The sequence below is a fragment of the Typopeltis vanoorti genome, chromosome 15, assembly GCF_054136105.1.
Source record: "Typopeltis vanoorti isolate ZY-2024b chromosome 15, IOZ_Tvanoo_1.0, whole genome shotgun sequence".
NCBI classification, from domain to species: domain Eukaryota; kingdom Metazoa; phylum Arthropoda; class Arachnida; order Uropygi; family Thelyphonidae; genus Typopeltis; species Typopeltis vanoorti.
Genome location: NC_143563.1, coordinates 78425243 through 78443629, shown reverse-complemented (window position 1 = coordinate 78443629; position 18387 = coordinate 78425243). Strand labels below are relative to the sequence as shown.

The window sequence follows — 18387 nt, the reverse complement described above, 5'->3', positions numbered from 1 at the left end:
TACAGATAGAAAGTGATATATGGAGGTGTTGAGTATGGCTAATGGTATATCACAGGGCTCTGTACTAGGATCCTTGTTATTTAACTTATAAATATTAATAATATTGAGGATGGACTAAAGGGTGATATTCAGTTTTCTGCTATTGGTGCTAAGTTGGGGAGAGATAAACAGACATATCTAATACAGAATCACTGTATGCAGATTTGAACACACTAATTCTATGGGCAATTGATAATGAGTTAGATATCAGTTTTTAATGCATTATGGGTAGGATACATTGCAACAGAGTATTATTAATGGGAATTTGCTGCAAAGTAAAAAATAAAGCTAGAAATTTGGGGAGAGTGAAATAGTGCCACACTGTTAAAGTGGTTATGCCATTATGTCAAATAAATGCTTTAAAAAAGAAAATAACACTAAACATACAAACTTATTATTTTAATACTGGCCATATTGTAATGCATACAAACATCTTACATTCTTTGCCTACCAGTTTCACTAGCAAACTGTCTAGCTTTTTCAAGGCGTTGACGGAAAAGTATAAAAATACTAGTAAATGCAAATTGAAAGGAACATAAAAACGTTGTAAACAATCTAGTAGCTAAGGTTACACGTTCGCGTGACAGAGCCTGAGAGGACTTATTGTTCTTATTCATTATCACGCATACGTGTTTGTTGTAAATGCATAATGATTACTGGCTAGCTGTAGTTCAGATTGATTTAGAGAGAGGACCAGGTTTTTCCACGAACTGTTCATAATAGTATCCTGATTTCTGTTGAGGTTTCTGCCAGTTATTAACACTATTGTGGCTTCTTTGAATAAACAATGTCTGTGGTGGTCATCCAAATATGGAATGGAACTGTTTTGCCACTCTATCATGTGGTTAGATGTACAAAGTGGAAAACAACAGCCAACTGCATTTTTTAGACATCTCGATAAAGAGACAATCAAATAGTGTCAAATTATCTATTTACAGAAAGTCTACAGACACTGGAAGATATCTTCATTATACTTCAAACCATAACAGGACACACAAACTGAGCATTATCCATATATTAAAAAATAGAGCCCAAAAGTTTATATCAGAAGAGGAGGATACACAGACTGAACTCTCACTAATAGTCAACACATTATCATAAAATGGATATCCTCTGAACATCATCAAAAAATATCTATACGGTGACAACCCCAGACAAGAAGAATCAAGCTCCCAGCACATTTCTACTGTAGTAATCCCCTTCATCAGGTCAATTTCTTATCAAATAGCCAAAATACTAAAAGCCTACAACATCAGAGTTGTCTTCAAACCAACCACCAGCATCAGACAGGTTTTGGGATCCCCAAAAGATAAGATGCCATTTTACAAATATCCAGAAGTATATTACATTCCTTGCTCCTGTGGTCTTGCCTACATCGGACAAACTTCACGGAGTTTAGAGATCAGACAAAAAGAACATGTTGGTGATGTAAACCACAACAGAAGTATTTCTTCTGGCTTAGCACATCATTTCTGTACACCTAACCACATGATAGAGTGGCAAAACAGCTCCATGCCATATTTGGATGATGACTACAGACATCATTTATTCAAATAAGCCACAATAGTGTTAATAACTGGTGGAAACCTCAACAGAATCAGGGTACTATTCTGAACAGTTCGTGGAAAAAACTGATTCTCTCTCTAAATCCATCTGAACTACAGCTAGCCAGTAATCGCATTATGCATTTACAACAAACACACATGCATGAAAATGAATAAGAACAATAAATCCTCTCAGGCTCTGTCACACGAACGTGTAACCTTAGCTACTAGATTGTTTACAATGTTTTTATGTTTCTTTCAATTTGCATTTACTAGTATTTTTATGCTTTTCCGTCAACGCCTTGAAAAAGCTAGACAGTTTGCTAGCGAAACTGGTAGGCAAAGAATGTAAGATGTTTGTACGCATTACAATATGGTCAGTATTAAAACAATAAGTTTGTATGTTTAATTTTCAAACGACCAAATATGTTTAACTTAAAATAACACTAACTTGTAAGAAAAAAAAGTTATTCTCCCACTTAACAAAGTTCTGATAAGACCACACTGGAATACTGAACACAGATATGGTTGTGTGAGTTTCAAGATGATAACTACCCTGTGAGGACAGACTGAGGGAATATAATTTTCAAAGTTTGAGGAATACACAGATGAGAGGAGATATGATATAAACATACAAGTTAGTAAGGGGGAGCTTAACAATATAGAAATAAGTGAGATTTTGCAGCTTATGGCTGGTGTAAGCAGAACGCAAGGGTCACTATTAATTATTACATAAAAACACAAGGATGAGTAATATTATTTACAGTGGTATCTTGATAATCCGAACCTCTTTAGTTCGAACCCTCCAGTAATCCGAACTGCTGTTTGAAAGAAAAAAAAGTTTTATTTATTACGTATTATTTTGTGTACTATTATTTTTATTTAATAATTATTATTTTAACTATTATTATTTATTTTATTATTATTACAGTTTTTTTTTTCATACTGTCGATTGTACAGTTACAGTGTAAGCCTATTTTGATTTATTTTGTGTTCACGTTTGCTCAGGAAAGAACTTGAAGCAATTCGAGCATCACGGAAAAAACTGTGGCCTTCTAGAATTTACCAAGATAACTATGGTGATACACAAAAAGAGGAAATTCAAAACTTGCATAACTGAGTTAAAAATATAAATCCAGATGTTGAAATTTCACAAACAGATGTTACGGAATGATTTCAGGTAGAACCGAAAGTGAATTTGAAATCGAATCAGATGCTGAAATTATAAATATGATGCTACAGAATGAATAAGAAGATGATGATTACGATAAAGAACTCGAAGAAGAAAAAAAATTAAAACATGAAGAGGCAATTGACAGTTTTAATATGTGTATAGAATGGACTAAGCAGAATGATACGCTATTCCACAAAATTGTATTGCTAATGCGGGCTCCGAGAAGAAGCATTCAAAAAAAGTTCAGCTTCCAAGAAGCAAAAGAAAATCAGTGACTTTTTTACAAAGAAATAAAAAAAAAACCTTTTCTGTGTTATTTTGTTCTGAACTATGCAATTTTATTAAATCAGAATCCTCAACAATGCAATATTTTGTAAGTACAATTTAAATTTTTTACTAAAATAAACTTGTGTACTGTACAGCACAGTAGCTTTTTTCTATCAGTAACTTCATTTATTTACAGAATTAAATTGATGTACCATTAGAATGATTATTTTTGTCTTAAACACTAGTTATTGGGGGGGGGGGGGAATTCACTAATCCGAACGAGCACAGTTTTTATTAGTTCAGATTAGCGAGATACCACTGTATTTAGATAAACCCAAATATTTCGGCCTGAAAATTACAAGCCATCTTTGGTGGCAATGACAGTTAATTATAAGGTTAAATGCAAATAATGGATTGATTTGAAACAGAAAGAGCTGCATGATGTTATACTTACAGCAGCGTAATGATATAACTGAAGAAATATTATTATTATTATTATTATTATTATTATTAAACAAGACATCATGGAGTCAAAGACTCATCTAGGAGGTCCTTTTATCTCACACACATCTCATCATACCGCGTCTTAAACACATTCAAACTCCTTGCAGACACCACACTCTCAGGCAAGGCATTCCAATCACTCACAACTCTGCACGAAAAAAACCTGCCTCTCACTCCCCTACTCACACCCTCTTTATACAGTTTCCAGAGATGACCTTTGGTTCTCCCCTGATCTCCCACTATTCTCTGTAGAACTTCTCCACCATTGATCCTATAACAACCCTTACCAACTTGTAGGTCTCTATCATATCTCCCCACTTTCTTCTCTCCACTAGACTCTGCAAATTACATCTTTTCAATCTTTCCTCATACTCGACATTCCAGAGGTCAGAAACTACCTTAGTCAGTCGCCTTTGGACCCTTTCCAACATCTCTTCATCCTTCTGAAAACCAGGTGACCAAATCTGGGCACAATAGTCCATGTGTGGCCTAATGAAAGCCTTATACAATGGAACAAGAATCTCCCTACTTCTACACATGAGTGTCCTCCGCATCATTCCCAGAAGTCTTTGTGTTGTCTTCACAATTTTGGCGATGTGTCCCCTAAATTTTAGATCCTTATCCACTATCACCCCCAGATCTCTTATTTCCTCTACTTCCAACAATATATCCTCACCAAGCATAAATTCAGCATCCCATCTTTGTTTTCCAAATTTTAAAACCTTACATTTCGCAACATTGAACTCATATCCCCATTTGCTTGCCCAATCACTCAATTTATTCAAGTCTTCTTGCAAGGCCACAACATCTTCACTACTCTTTATGGTTCATCCCAACTTTGCATCATCTGCAAACAACTGAATATCTCCATCCAAATCTTCACCAATATCATTAATATACAAGTTAAATAGTAATGGCCCTAAAACAGATCCCTGAGGCACTCCACTAGTGACTTTCCTTTTCCTGGATATTGCACGCCCATACACAACTTGTTGATACCTATCAGAGAGCCAGTCTCCAATCCAATGCAATAATCTAATATCCAACCCCATCTGCTCTAGTTTGACTGTCAACTTATCATGAGGTACTCTATCAAAAGCTTTTGCGAAATCCAAGTATATTACTGTGTATCCTTCTCCTCTGTCCAAGGAAGCAGTCACTTTATTGTAATAAGTAAGTAGATTACTAAAACATGACCTCCCTTTAGCAAATCCATGCTGTCCATCAAAGATTATACCATTGTTGTCAATCCAACTCTGGATCCTAGTTCTCACAAGCTTCTCCAACAACTTAACCACAACACCTGACACACAGATAGGCCTATAGTTTGATGCTTGAGTTCGATCACCTCCTTTATGAAGTGGCACAATCTTGCCCTCTTTCCACTCTTTAGGGACTTGACCAAGTGCAAGACTCGTATTAAAAAAAATATGTCAAGGCAGGTGTCAACTCTCTGGCACATTCCTTCAGAATACGTGGTGATATATTATCAAGTCCCACAGCATTATTTACATCTAGTTTACTCAACTCCCCAAACACCTCTTGCTCACTTACAGTCAGTCTCTCCTCCCCATCATCAACTGCTCTTAATCTCTCCATGAAGTCACATTCACAAGATTGAAAGCTCTTTATGAACTGCTCATTAAGTATCTCCACCACACATTCTGCAACAGCTGTCTTTATACCATTTCCTCCAATCAATGTCATCCTTCCATAATCATTCTTTCTTTTGCTGGCTACATATCGAAAGAACTCCCTAGGATTCTTTTTGGCTTCATTAGCTAACTGCTGTTCATACCTCTCTTTAGCTACTCTCACCAACCAAGTCACCCTCCTTGCCTGGCTTTTGTAGACCTCATGAAATTGGTTACTTCCACTTCTCTTATGCTGTCTCCACAATGCCCTTTTTCTCTGTATTGCATGCTTAATCTTTTTATTCATCCATCTCACACCTATCATATTTAACCTTCTCACCCATGGTATACATTTAGACATTGCATCTACTAAATATTTTTTGAAAATCCCCCAAGCTGCATTGATCTCTTTTCCAGCTAACTCCTCATTCCATGCTACACCTGCAAGCTGTCTCCTGAGCTCTTCATAATCACCCCCCCTTGTAGTTCCACATATACCCTTTTTTCACAGGGGTCCGTGCTTTGCTGGCAACCACCCAAGTAATCACTTCATGGTCACTTTCACTAATTGGTGGATGATTTGATACCTCATTGATAATTACATCCTCCGATGAGATGACCAAATCCAAGACACTTAATCCTCGTGTGCCCTCTGTTACATACTGTCTGAGGTAGTTATCCCTCAAAAACTCAAGAAACTCATTTTCTTTACTTCCAGTTGCTATCTCTTCATTCCAGTCTATATTGCCATAATTAAAATCACCCATAATGATCACCCTTTTCTTATTTGCTTGGCTTATTTGACTATACATTTCACTATCACCACCATCCACATTACCAGGTCTATAACAACATCCCACCAAGTATTTGATTCTATTCACCTCTATCTCACACCATACTGCCTCAAAACCACTGGCCCCATTTCCCTCTTGCATCTCTACCTTGTATGGACATAACTCTTTCTCTATCATCAATAGCACTCTCCCTCCCTTTTTACCCCTTCTATCCTCACGAAACACATCATACCTTTCCATCTCTATTCCTGTCAGGATGTCATCCTCATCTAACCATGTCTCACTTATTCTGACAATCTCTGGGTGCACAGACGCAATTAGTGCAACCATTTCATCCACCTTGTTTCTTATACTTCTAGCATTGGTATACAAACACAACAACTCATTTCTGGATCTACAGATAGTTCCACTGATACCACTCACTCGATGTAATCTCTCCATGCTGGACTGGGGCCATTTCCCTTTCTCCTTCTTCATTTTAGAACCATTTCAATTCCATCTGTTTCCTTTTGATCCCTGATCATCCCATTACTTTCCTGCCTACACATGCTCTCACCTCCTCTTGGAGCATCCACCTTTCTCACGCTGCGTACCCCTGTCCACCATGAGCCTCCCCGTTTCCCTGCTCCTCTTGCACACCCATTCTCTCATTTTCTGTACTCATACCACTCACTTCCCCATTCATTTCCACTTCTTCAATCTCTCCTGTCTTACTCTCCTGCTCTTCCACATCACTCCCCTCTCGATCTGATTCATTCTCTCTATTCATTTCTCCACTTTCCAGCAGCAGTCTCTCCAAGCAACTCACACCATAACCACTCAAATGCAGTCCATCGCTCCCATACAGCTCACTTCGTCCCTCAAACTCATTCACATTTCAGCCAGAATATCATTCATAATCCTTGCTCTCCACCTCATTTCACCACAATCATACCTAGGCAACACACTGACTACCCTTCCTGTCACATTATTCTATTTTATCTTTCCAAGCAGTCTCCTGACATTCATTTTGACATGCTCTTTGTTCTCTCTCAAATCATTTGTACCAATTAATACAATTAACTCTTTTGCTCATTCCCAACTCATATTCAATGCCTCAATCACTCTACTCATTTTACCGCCTGGAAAACATACCTTGTGCATTTTATCCTCTAGCACACCTTTAATAACGGAGTCGCCATACAACGCCACTCGCTCATCTTTCGTTAACTCTTTCATGCCATCGTGATTTATTTTAATAGTTTTGACCTGAATTTTCTTAATTTCATTCCGCATCCATTTCATTTCTTGCTTCATCCAATCCAATTCACCTTCCGAACCTCGCGACACATTCACTCTATCATTAAATCTTTCTAACTTTCTAACTCTCGACCCCCTCTTCTCACTTTCCCTCTCATTCAACCTTCTTTGTTTCCGTACTTTCGGTCCAACATACGTCCAACTTTCACTATCATTCTTCTCACTTTCACTCTCACATATCTTTCTTTGTTTCTGTACTTTCGGACTAACATGCGTCCAACTTTTGCTATCATTCTTCTCACTTTTACTGTCATTCATCTTTCTTTGGTTCAGTACTTTCGTTCCAACATGCGTCCAACTTTCGCCATCATTCATTCTTTTTTCGCTATCATTCATTCTTTCGATTTTTTTTACTTGCGATTTCTGCATCACGCCATTTCTACTTTCATTCGTTCTCTCAATTTCGTTTCTTTCTGCCTCACTTTCGTCCCTTTTAACATCCGTTACGGTTGTCAAATCGCTCTTTTTCTTTTTTCCTGATTTTTTAACATTTTTTAGCCTGTCTTTCTCACCATCCTCCTCTTTCAAACGTGCACTCGCGACACAATAGGTACTAGCACTTTCTGTCATCAATTTCATATTCACCTTCATCAATTCCTCGTTCAGGTCACATTTCGCACACACCCTTCTTCCATCCGCACTAAACATCCACAAATCATTTATGTAATCGAAGGAATACATATAACAGCCCTCACACTTAACAAAACGACTGAAATCTAAATTAAAATCATGGAATGACAATGCCGCCTCCATTTTTTTTTTTTTTTCTGCAGGTTACTAGGTCTAATATTAACGATTTCGTATTTAGTTTAAGCAAGAATAAAAAACCCCACACTAATAATATCGGTAGCGTACAATGTTTACAGCCGCTCTTACTTAAACATTAACTGTAAAACAAAACCAAAAAAAAAATCCTTTAATGATGTGTTATTCTAATAAGACTATGTTTCCTCACTTTTATTATGTTGTTGTATAACACTGTGTGACTCTTTCTGTTTCAAATAAATCCATTGTTTGCATTCTACCTTGTAATCAACCATCATCACTACCACCGAAGATGGCCTGTAATTTTCAGACCAATGTATTTGGGTTTATCTAAATAAACAGTAAACTAAAGATACTAAGAAATTATATACTTGGTTTAATCCTTTATCCAAGTGTAATCTTGCACCTGAAGTATTTTCAGGACTTGAGCAACTCATATATAGAAACTAATGCCTTCTCATCATAGCCTTAGTATCCCATAATGCAATGCACATATCCTTGCAGACACGTATAATGCATTATGAAAGGGGCACTACTCAGACTGGTTTCGACCGTTATTGAGGTCTCGTCATCATAAATGACTCCTCTCATAATGCTATTCTTTATTATAGGGCTCATTAGTTTCTATATACAAGTTTGCCCCAGTCCTGAAAATGCTTTAGGTGCAAAACTTGTTTGCTTACACTTGGATAAAGGATTAAACCAAGTATATAATTTCTTGGTATCTTTAATTTATAGGATAACCAAGTGGAATAACTTCCAATAAATAAACAGTATTACTCATCCTTGTGTTTTTGTGTAAATAATTAAAAGTTTCTCTAAAAGATCAGAATTCAGGGTAACCCTTGAAAAACTGGCTAAAGGTGTAGATAGGAAGCATGAGATCCAGATTCCTTTCATGGCTAGTAGTTGAGTGTGGGGAAAGGGGTTATTATTAGATATTCGGAGTATCTAATGAGTCCCCCCCTTTGAGTGGAGGAGCAAACAAAAATAATTATTATTGTTATTCATTCTTATCTGTCAGTGAGAATTATGATGCTGAAATCAGATATCTTCCCTGCCTACTCAGTTCCAGTTCTTCATCCAACTGAGATGCATAATGTATTAAAAATATAATGCATGGACACAAGGTCAACTACCATCATCACTAAAGGATTAATGTATACAACTACTTGAGTGACTCAAGACACTTTCCATTAATAGAAAATTTATGTCACACTATATTCAGCCTGCTATTAATGCATTTTTAATGCTTATATGATACCTGAAGAAGGTTTCTCACTTTTTGACTAAGCAATGCAATTCACATCAAAAATGGCACAGAGTTTTATTTGTTTTTTTCTTTCATACAAGCTCAATTATTAATGGCAGTCAATTTAATTAAGGCAGGTAATACAGCAAATAAATTTTATTATATATAAATTTAATAAGAAAATAGTGAAAAAAGAAGATAAATCCTTGTATTATATGATAACTGATCTGAAAAACATAAATATTAAAATCCTAACCTCTGAAAGGATAAGTTTCATAACTGGCTTGACCTCAACAAAAATTGAATTTTTCCCATAGAACTGCAATCGAAATGCTGCTTCTGTGGTGTGAAGGCCTCCAGATAGTGCATAAAATGTGGAACAACTTCTTACCTCAAGTCCTCTAATCAACATAAACAATACAAAATATAATGTTTTCAAGGAGATTTTATAAAGACCGAACTTTGCTAATGCAATTAAAAACCATTTTTATGTAAAGAAAAAATACATCCCATTTTGATATATTTTTCATGGTTACAAGAAATCAGCATTTTGTGATTTGTGAAATTACAAAAATAAAGATACAATATTCAAATTAAGGAGATATTAAATCCAACATTGTTTTAAAACCGAATAAGAAACTCAAAGATTGGAATCAGAGAGTTTCATGCCAAATATAGTAAACTATAAAAGTATCGGCGGTTATTAGCGTGAGCTAATGCAAGTAGTCCTAGTACGTAGTACAATCTCAGGCAACTCGTTGCAAAGATGGGGAAAGTTCTGATCGCTAATCTTGGTATTTTCCATAATGTAAAAACACATTTCCTAGGAAATGTATGCTGTTATTACATTATGATGGGAGGTCACTACCCAGACCGGTTTCAGCCTTTTTTGAGGCTTCATCAGTGAGTAGCTAGACCAAATAGATACCAAAGGGTATAGCGAAAAGAACTTATATACTCTGCTATACGAGTTGTCAAACAGGTGCAACCATTAAGTTACTTAAACATAAAGAGCCAATAGGCTTCATTTCGGCGATATAAACAATGTGGGATTTAATATCCCTTAATTTGAATAATGTTTATATCGCCGAAATGAAGCCTATTGGCTCTTTATATTTAAGTAACTTAGTGGTTGCACCTGTTTGACAACTCGTAGAGCAAAGTATATAAGTTCTTTTTGCTATACCCTTTGGTATCTATTTGGTCTAGCTACTCACTGATGAAGCCTCAAAAAAGGCTGAAACCGGTCTGGGTAGTGACCTCCCATCATAATGTAATAACAGCATACATTTCCAAGGAAATGTATTTTTACATTATGGAAAATACCAAGATTAGCGATCAGAACTTTCTCCACCTTTGCAACAAGTTGCTTGAGATTGTACTACGACTACTTGCATTAGCTCACGCTAGTAACCGCCGATACTTTTATAGTTTACTATATTCGGCATGAAACTCTCTGATTCCAATCTTTGAGTTTGTTATTCAGTTTTAAAACAATGTGGGATTTAATATCACCTTAATTTGAATAACGTTTATATCGCTGAAATGAAGCCTATTGGCTCTTTATATTTAAGAAAAGATACAATGAATAATAAGATATTATAAGGGGTTAATATAAAATCAATTATCATATATCTTTAACTAGTTTATTTATTTTAAAATTTAAACAAAAACAGCATACAACAATATTGATCACAAATCCAAAATATTGCTTTTAACAAGTGTTTCAAAAGAATTTCATTCAAACAAAACAAGTTTCATTCTCTAAAAACATTATACATATGCTTATTTATTTTCAAAGATACACCTGCTGCAAACTGTTAACAGTGTGACAGATACTATATACTAGATGTGGATATCTCTAGATGAAGTCAAAGGAGCTCATCAAGAGGGGAGCCCTCATTGAGTCTACTCATCCCTAGGAAGTATAATAAGTAGCTATAATACCAGAAATAACTCATTCACATATAATGCACTCACCAGGCCTAATAACAATCCATTCCACTGAATAAGTATTTTATTCCTAATAGAAATCCATTCCAATCACTCATCACTTGCAGATGACACTTATGTTAAATTATTTATTTACAGAAAATTTTTGGCTAGATTTCATAGACATTGAATTCATTTGGCATCAGAAGCCTGGAGAAATTACTTCTTGGTATGAGACTTAATACAGAAAGTCAGGGAAACTAGATCATCAAAGGAGGAATAGGGAAAATGTGTGTGAAAGTTCAGCAATGGTATACAAACATGATAAAGATATAAATGCCTTTGAAACATGGTTATGTATGTGGCGAAGGAGTGAAAAAATATTTTTTTTTTTCACCACATATGGTGGGGTGTTGCTACACACCTGGTAGCTCAGTTGTGGGGGACGAAGAAATGCATCCCCAATTTAGCCTTATGGATACTAAGCGAATGATCATTATGGGTGACTTTAATTTTCCAAACATTGATTGGGTACAAGAGAAATCTTATGATCAGAAAGAACAGGAATTTATTGAATTGTTGTGAGATAACTTTCTCAAGCAGCATGTGAAAGAAGGAAGTGAAAGAGTGTTGGATTTGCTCATAGCGTCAGAAGGGATCTCTGTCAAGAATATGGCTATTTTATCACCAATTGGTGACAGTGATCATGTTCTTTCTTGGGAAGTATCTACTTCCCAAGAAATGTATTGAAGCTCCAATTAAATCAGGGCTACATGCTGAATTACAAAGCTGGAAATTATGATCAAGTTAGAATAATACTATCTTTGGTCCCATGGTATCAGTTACTGAATGGAAAAAGTTGGCAGTATCTGAATGCATCCCTAGTGTTTGAAGAATAAATAGGTTGGGAGTGAAATGGATGTGAAGCCTTATTAAGCTAGAGATCCACGAGAAGAAGATGATGTGGAAAGAATATCATGAGAATAAGAGTGAGAGGGGGTTATGAAATATATAAAGCTCAGTCCAGAAGTTTCATGTTCATGAAAATGAGGTTGAAGAGTCTGTTGAAGACTCTAACCACTTGGCCAGCCTGGTTGGCCAAGTGGTTAGAGTATCCGCTCTCCAGCCAAAAGGCCTCGGGTTCGAATCTCGCCATGGGCATGGATGTTTGTGATTGTCTGTGAAAATACTAGTGGTGGTGGTGGTGGACAGTATATGATGCAGATGATGTGGTTGGTGGATGAGGCTGAGTGGTGGAGACAGAGAGTTATTATAGAGTAGGTGACCTCCCTCGATGAGTCTTTGGACTCCCTGAAGGTGTCAAATAATAATAATAAATAGCTGTTGCATAACCTGGATAAGAATTTGTCAATAGGGACAGATGGAATATCTGCCCGTTTGTTAAAGGAATGTTCAGCTGAATTGGCTGGGCCTGTCACACATTTGTATAACTTGAGTCTCAGCTCAGGAATGATACCACAGGAATCGAAGAAATATATGATAGTTCCATTGCACAAGGGTGGTGCAAAAACTGATGTGTCTAACTACCAACCTGTTAGTATCTCTGGTGTGGTAATGAAGATTTTAGAGAAGTTGGTAAGAACTCGCATACAGAAATGGTTAGACAAGAATTCTATACTCTGCAGGGAACAGCATGGGTTTACTACAGGAAGGTCACATTTTAGCCATTTGCTCATATTTTATAACAATGTTATAGCCAAGTTGGATAAAGGGTATGGATACACCATGATAATGTTGGATTTTTCTAAGGCATTTGATAGGATACCACACGATAGGCTGTTGTATAAAACTGGAGAATATGGGATTGGAACATAATCTATTGACTTGGATCAGAGGATGGTTGACAGACAGATATCAAAAAAGTGGTATACAGTGGATGTGAATCTATCAGATTTAAGGTAACCAGTGATTAATCTATACATTAGCTATACATCACACAGGGTCTATCGTCAGATTTGCAATTGTTTGCTGATGATGCAAAGATAGGCAGGGCAATCAGGGATGCTACTGATATTCGGCAATTACAAAAGGATTTGAATAGACTGGAAATCTGGGCAAACGAAAATGGCTGTCAGTTTAATGTTAGTAAGTATAAAGTTATGCACTTTGGCGTTGATTGGAGTTCCAACAGCATATTATATTAGCGGGGTTATGCTACAAGAAACTGAAGAGGCAAGGGATCTTGGTGTATGGGTGGATAAAAATTTAAAGTTCAAAGGTCACATAGCAAAAGTTGCAAATACAACTCAGAGGATAATTGCTATGTTGAAGCAAACCTTGACATGTAAGGATAAGGAAGTAATTTTGTCTCTTTATAAGGCTTTAATAAGACCATACTTGGATTACTGTGTGCAGATTTGGTCTCCCAGGTTCCAAGGGGGATAAAGAAGCTGTGGAAAGGGTGCAAAAAAGAGTTACAAAGATTATATCTGTATTATGGGATTTAGATTATGAGGACAGATTGCAAGTATGTGGATTACAGACTCTGGTTAACAGGAGAAAGAGAGGTGATATGATAGAGGTCTATAAACTTTTGAATGGGTGTTATGGCATTTCAAATGATGAAATTTTTCGTTGTATGGAAGGTGGGGAGAGAACATGGGGACATCCATGAAAGTTAAGGTTGTTCTCAGTCAAGAAAGGTTAAGCGCTAGGTTTTTCTCCCAGAGAGCAGTGAGTGAGTGGAATAATTTGCCCTTACGGGTAGTGAGTGCATCTAGTGTAAATGATTTTAAGGGAAGGTATGGTAGCTGGGTTGGGTAATTTACAGCTTCCCTCGATGAGTCCTTGACTCCCTAAACATCTCAGATAATAATAATGATAATAATAATAATTATCACTACAGATGAAAAGAGATAAACATAAAAGAACAACACCTAAATTGCAAGAGTGTGACAATGTATGTGCTACTATTAATTGTAGGAGGATAACTCCATCTACAATTATTAGAATTCAATGAATAAAATAAAATTAAAATAATTAATTACAATTTCATGAAACACATGAATGAGAAGTGTTATTTAGGATGATTTACCAAAACTAAGAAAGTTTAAGGCAATAGTTTTTGTTGAGGTTATAATTGCGAATGCAAGCTTGACAGCTTTATGTAATCTTTCCAAAAGAAAATAACTTTTGTGTACGATTTTGCTTTGTTTCAATAAATTCTACGGCTAACTGATGAGGAATAGCTAGACCATCTAAACCAAATTTATCAGACTCTTGGAATAAAATATACTCTTGATCTTTCTCCAGATGAATATGGGCAACAACCAGTCTGCACATAATAACAAAGACCACAAGAACAAGAGATCCTGTAAACTCCAAGATAAGAGACAGGAGGATATTTTGTCTTTCAGATAGACGAGGAAGAAATTTAGTTTATGGACTGGAGAGAAAAACCTGCATGTCCCTCTGGTGATATGTAATCTTATTATCTTATTATAATCTTACAGATATGTAACAATATGTTCTTTGTATTATAGGATACTAAGGCAAGTGATGTGAAGTCATTAGTCTCTATATATAAGTTACCCAGTCGTCATCAAGTTACTTCATGTGCAAACTTTGTTTGCTTACATTTGGATAAAGGATTAAACCAAGAATATAATTTATTGGCATCTTTAATTTATAGTATAAGCAAGTGGAAAAACTTTTCAACATCTATTTCTTATCAAGAGTATTTTAGTAATATGGTGCGACACCTTTTGGCTACTTGTATATGGAAATATGACTTCAGTATTACTTCAACCTTGGTATCACTTCTAAGATTGGTTCCCACTGATGAGACCTCAATATCACTTTTAAGTTCCCACTGATGAGGCCTCAATAAAGGTTGAACTTTGTTTAATAAGTCATCAAAGTTCCAAGGATACTCTAATAGGAAGAATCTTGCTCAGAGAATTGCATATGGCCACCTTCCAGTCAATACCATCAAATGAAGGTACTTTAACATCGAAGATTAAATCTGTGACATCTGTTACCGATTGGAAACAGTAGAACATGCATTCTACAGCTGCCCTCTTGTCCTGCATATTTGGAACAGATTACGTAATGTGATGGGAATTCCATTACTTACACCAGAACAGGTTATTTTTTTGCAGTACCCGCCACCTGACAGCAATGGGAAGAGAATTTTGATTTTTATAATTAATGAATTAAAATACCTCTTATGGAAGGTTAGAAAGAAACAATGATTTGAAAACCAGCAATATGACATCCAAATGCTTTATAATATTTTAATGAGGAAATTTTATTGTTCAGTCAGACGATTTTTGCATTTAGAAAGAAGCATTCTAGAAAAATCAAATAGCAATACTCACCAAGGGGAGATAAAATTCTGTCTGTTTTTGCATGAGAGGTTTTTTAAATAGGTCCATCCTCTTGATTCAATGTAGTCTTATAGTCAATTGCAGGGATGACTGGAGAGCAATCCCAGGTAGAGAAGGCCAACTCGAGGCAGTTAACTCAGATAATGCTAACCATCTTGGATATCAGTCATCTCTGCAGTATAGTTTTAATTGGTCTTTTGGTCGTTCATCTATATAAGATTGGTGAAAAAGGAAAACAGATACCCTTTGGCGATATGATGATATAAAAGAGCTGAGGCCTTTTCTCTATCTCTCATACTATTTATCTATCTATCTGTTTTTTCTTTCTGCTAATATTATCAGGCTCTCTTGTACCCCCCCCCCCATACTAACTACTCTATGCCTATGATGAGCACCCCTTTACTTTATCACCTCAATAAAGGTTGAAAGCACTCTGGGTAGTGACCCTTTCCAATAATGCATAGCATTATATATATATCCATAAAGATATGTGCTTTGCATTATGGGATACTCTATATATGAGTTGCCCAGTCATGAAGGAACTTCATGACTGGGCAACATTACTTACACTTTGATAAAGGATTAAACCAAGAATATATCTTCTTGGCATCTTTAATTTATAATTTAAAGAGAGTAGAAGTTCAACTGCAGGATAGTGAAAATAGCACATTTGAGACTATCTAATGTGAGATAGAGGCCAGTAGAATAAATTCATTTTAGAAATTATGGACTTTACAACCATGTTATAAATAACTATTTTAATTTCCCGAGGTTTCATATTAAGGTCATCATCAGAAGTATACACAAATATTATTATTATTATTATTATTTCGGGCGTCTCCAGGAGTCCTTAGACTCATCGAGGGAGGCCCTAAACATCATGTCCACACAACTATGCGATGACATTCTCACAGTGTCTATCATACCTTGTCTTGAACTCGTTCACCGTCATAGCACCCACAACAGACTCTGGTAGCTTATTCCACTCATTTACCACTCTAAAAGTAAAGAACCCAGCTCTAACACCCCTGCTAACCACACTCTTGCCCAGCTTCCATAGGTGTCCCCTAGTTCTCCCACCACCAGTCCTGAGCTCAAAAATATCCTCTGAATTAATCCTATAGAATCCCTTTAGCAATTTGAATGTCTCAATCATATCTCCCCTCCTCCGCCTATCAACTAGTTTCTGCAACCCACAAATCTTCAACCTGTTCTCATATGGTTCATTCCATAGACCTGTTATCATCTTAGTCACTCGCCTCTGGATCCTCTCCACCTCCTCCCCATCAAGAAGGAACCGAGGTGACCAAATCTGGGCACAGTAGTCGAGATGAGGTCTTATCAAGGCTCGCTACAGAGGTACAATGACTTGCTTGTCTCTACTTGTCAAGGTATTTTTCAACAACCAAGTGAACTGATGAGCTGATTTAGCTACTTTTGCAGTGTGCCCCCTAAACTTCATCTCCCTATCCACCAACACTCCCAAGTCCCTGGCCTCATCAATCTCTTGGAGTACAGTTCCACCAATGTGGTATACTGCTGCTAATCTTTTCACCCCAAAATGCATAACCTTACATTTTGTCACATTAAATTGACATCCATTCTCCTTAGCCCAGAACTCCAATCTATCTAAGTCATCCTGCAAGACTTTGACATCTTCTGCATTCACTATTGCCCTACCCAACTTTGCATCATCAGCGAACAAATGAATTGTTCCACTTAGATCCTTCCCTGTATCGTTAATGAACAGATTAAACAGCAGTGGTCCAAGAACAGAACCCTGCGGCACCCCACTAGTCACAGGCCGTCTTTTGGACTCTACTCCTGAATAAACTACTCTTTGATATCTCTCCATCAACCAACCACCTATCCACCTCACCAACCCTATATCCATTCCCATATGTTGTAGTTTACGGATTAGTATTCCATGTGGTATCCTGTCAAACGCCTTTGCCAGGTCCAGCAGTATCACTGTAAACCCATTTCCCTTATCCAGTTCAGCCGTCACCTTGTTATAAAACTTGAGCAAGTTACTGAAGCATGATCTACCCTTCACAAAGCCATGCTGTCCCCTGTACAGTATCTCGTTTTCATCAATCCATTCCTGTATTTTTCCCTTGAATACTTTCTCTAAGACCTTGACAATGACTCCTGATATAATCTGATCGGTCGGTAATTTGCAACCATAGTCTTGGATCCTCCTTTATGCAGTGAAACTATTTTCCCCCTCTTTCCACACCTTCGGGACTAAGCCAGACCTGAGACTCAGATTAAACAACATGGTCAAGGGCACTGATAATTCTTTAGCCGCTTCACGCAAGACCCGTGCCGGTATACCATCCAATCCCACAGATGTGTTCACATTAAGGTTCTGTAATAGACTAGTCACCTCCACTTCATTCATCACTATTCCCGTATAAACTAATGGTTCCTTCATTTTTTCAATGTCACCACCTGGATGATATGCTTTTCCAAAGTGCGTGCTCAGTAACTCCACTATATCGACTGATTCAGTGACCTCCTTACCATCGTCATTCCTTAAAATCATTTTACCGTGTACAGTTTTTTTTTGCTTGCAGCATATTGAAAGAACTGTGTTGGATTCTCTTTTGCTTGCAAAGCTAGTTTCCTTTCATAATCCGCTTTTGCTTTTTTTTACCACACTTGTTACCTTTCTGGTATATACAAGGACAAGCTGAGTTTCATTTCACACATCTTGTCCTTGTATATTTGTGTATACTGTGTGAAATGTAACTCAGCTTGTCCTTGTATATACTATTGATGATGACCTTAATATGAAGGTCAAAACCTCGGGAAATTAAAATAGTTATTTA

At 36.7% G+C, this 18387-nt stretch overlaps 1 protein-coding gene across 3 annotated transcripts in view; it reads right to left on the bottom strand.

Annotated features, from left to right (window-relative positions):
• LOC150098917 (polyamine-transporting ATPase 13A3-like) overlaps nucleotides 1-18387 on the bottom strand; it is a 434948-nt gene that overhangs the window by 338648 nt on the left and 77913 nt on the right. For all 3 annotated transcript variants that reach the window (XM_090404645.1, XM_090404644.1, XM_090404646.1), the window contains one exon: nucleotides 9529-9673. In XM_090404645.1, coding sequence (XP_090260771.1) covers nucleotides 9529-9673 — 145 coding nt within the window. The remainder of the gene's footprint in view (nucleotides 1-9528; nucleotides 9674-18387) is intronic.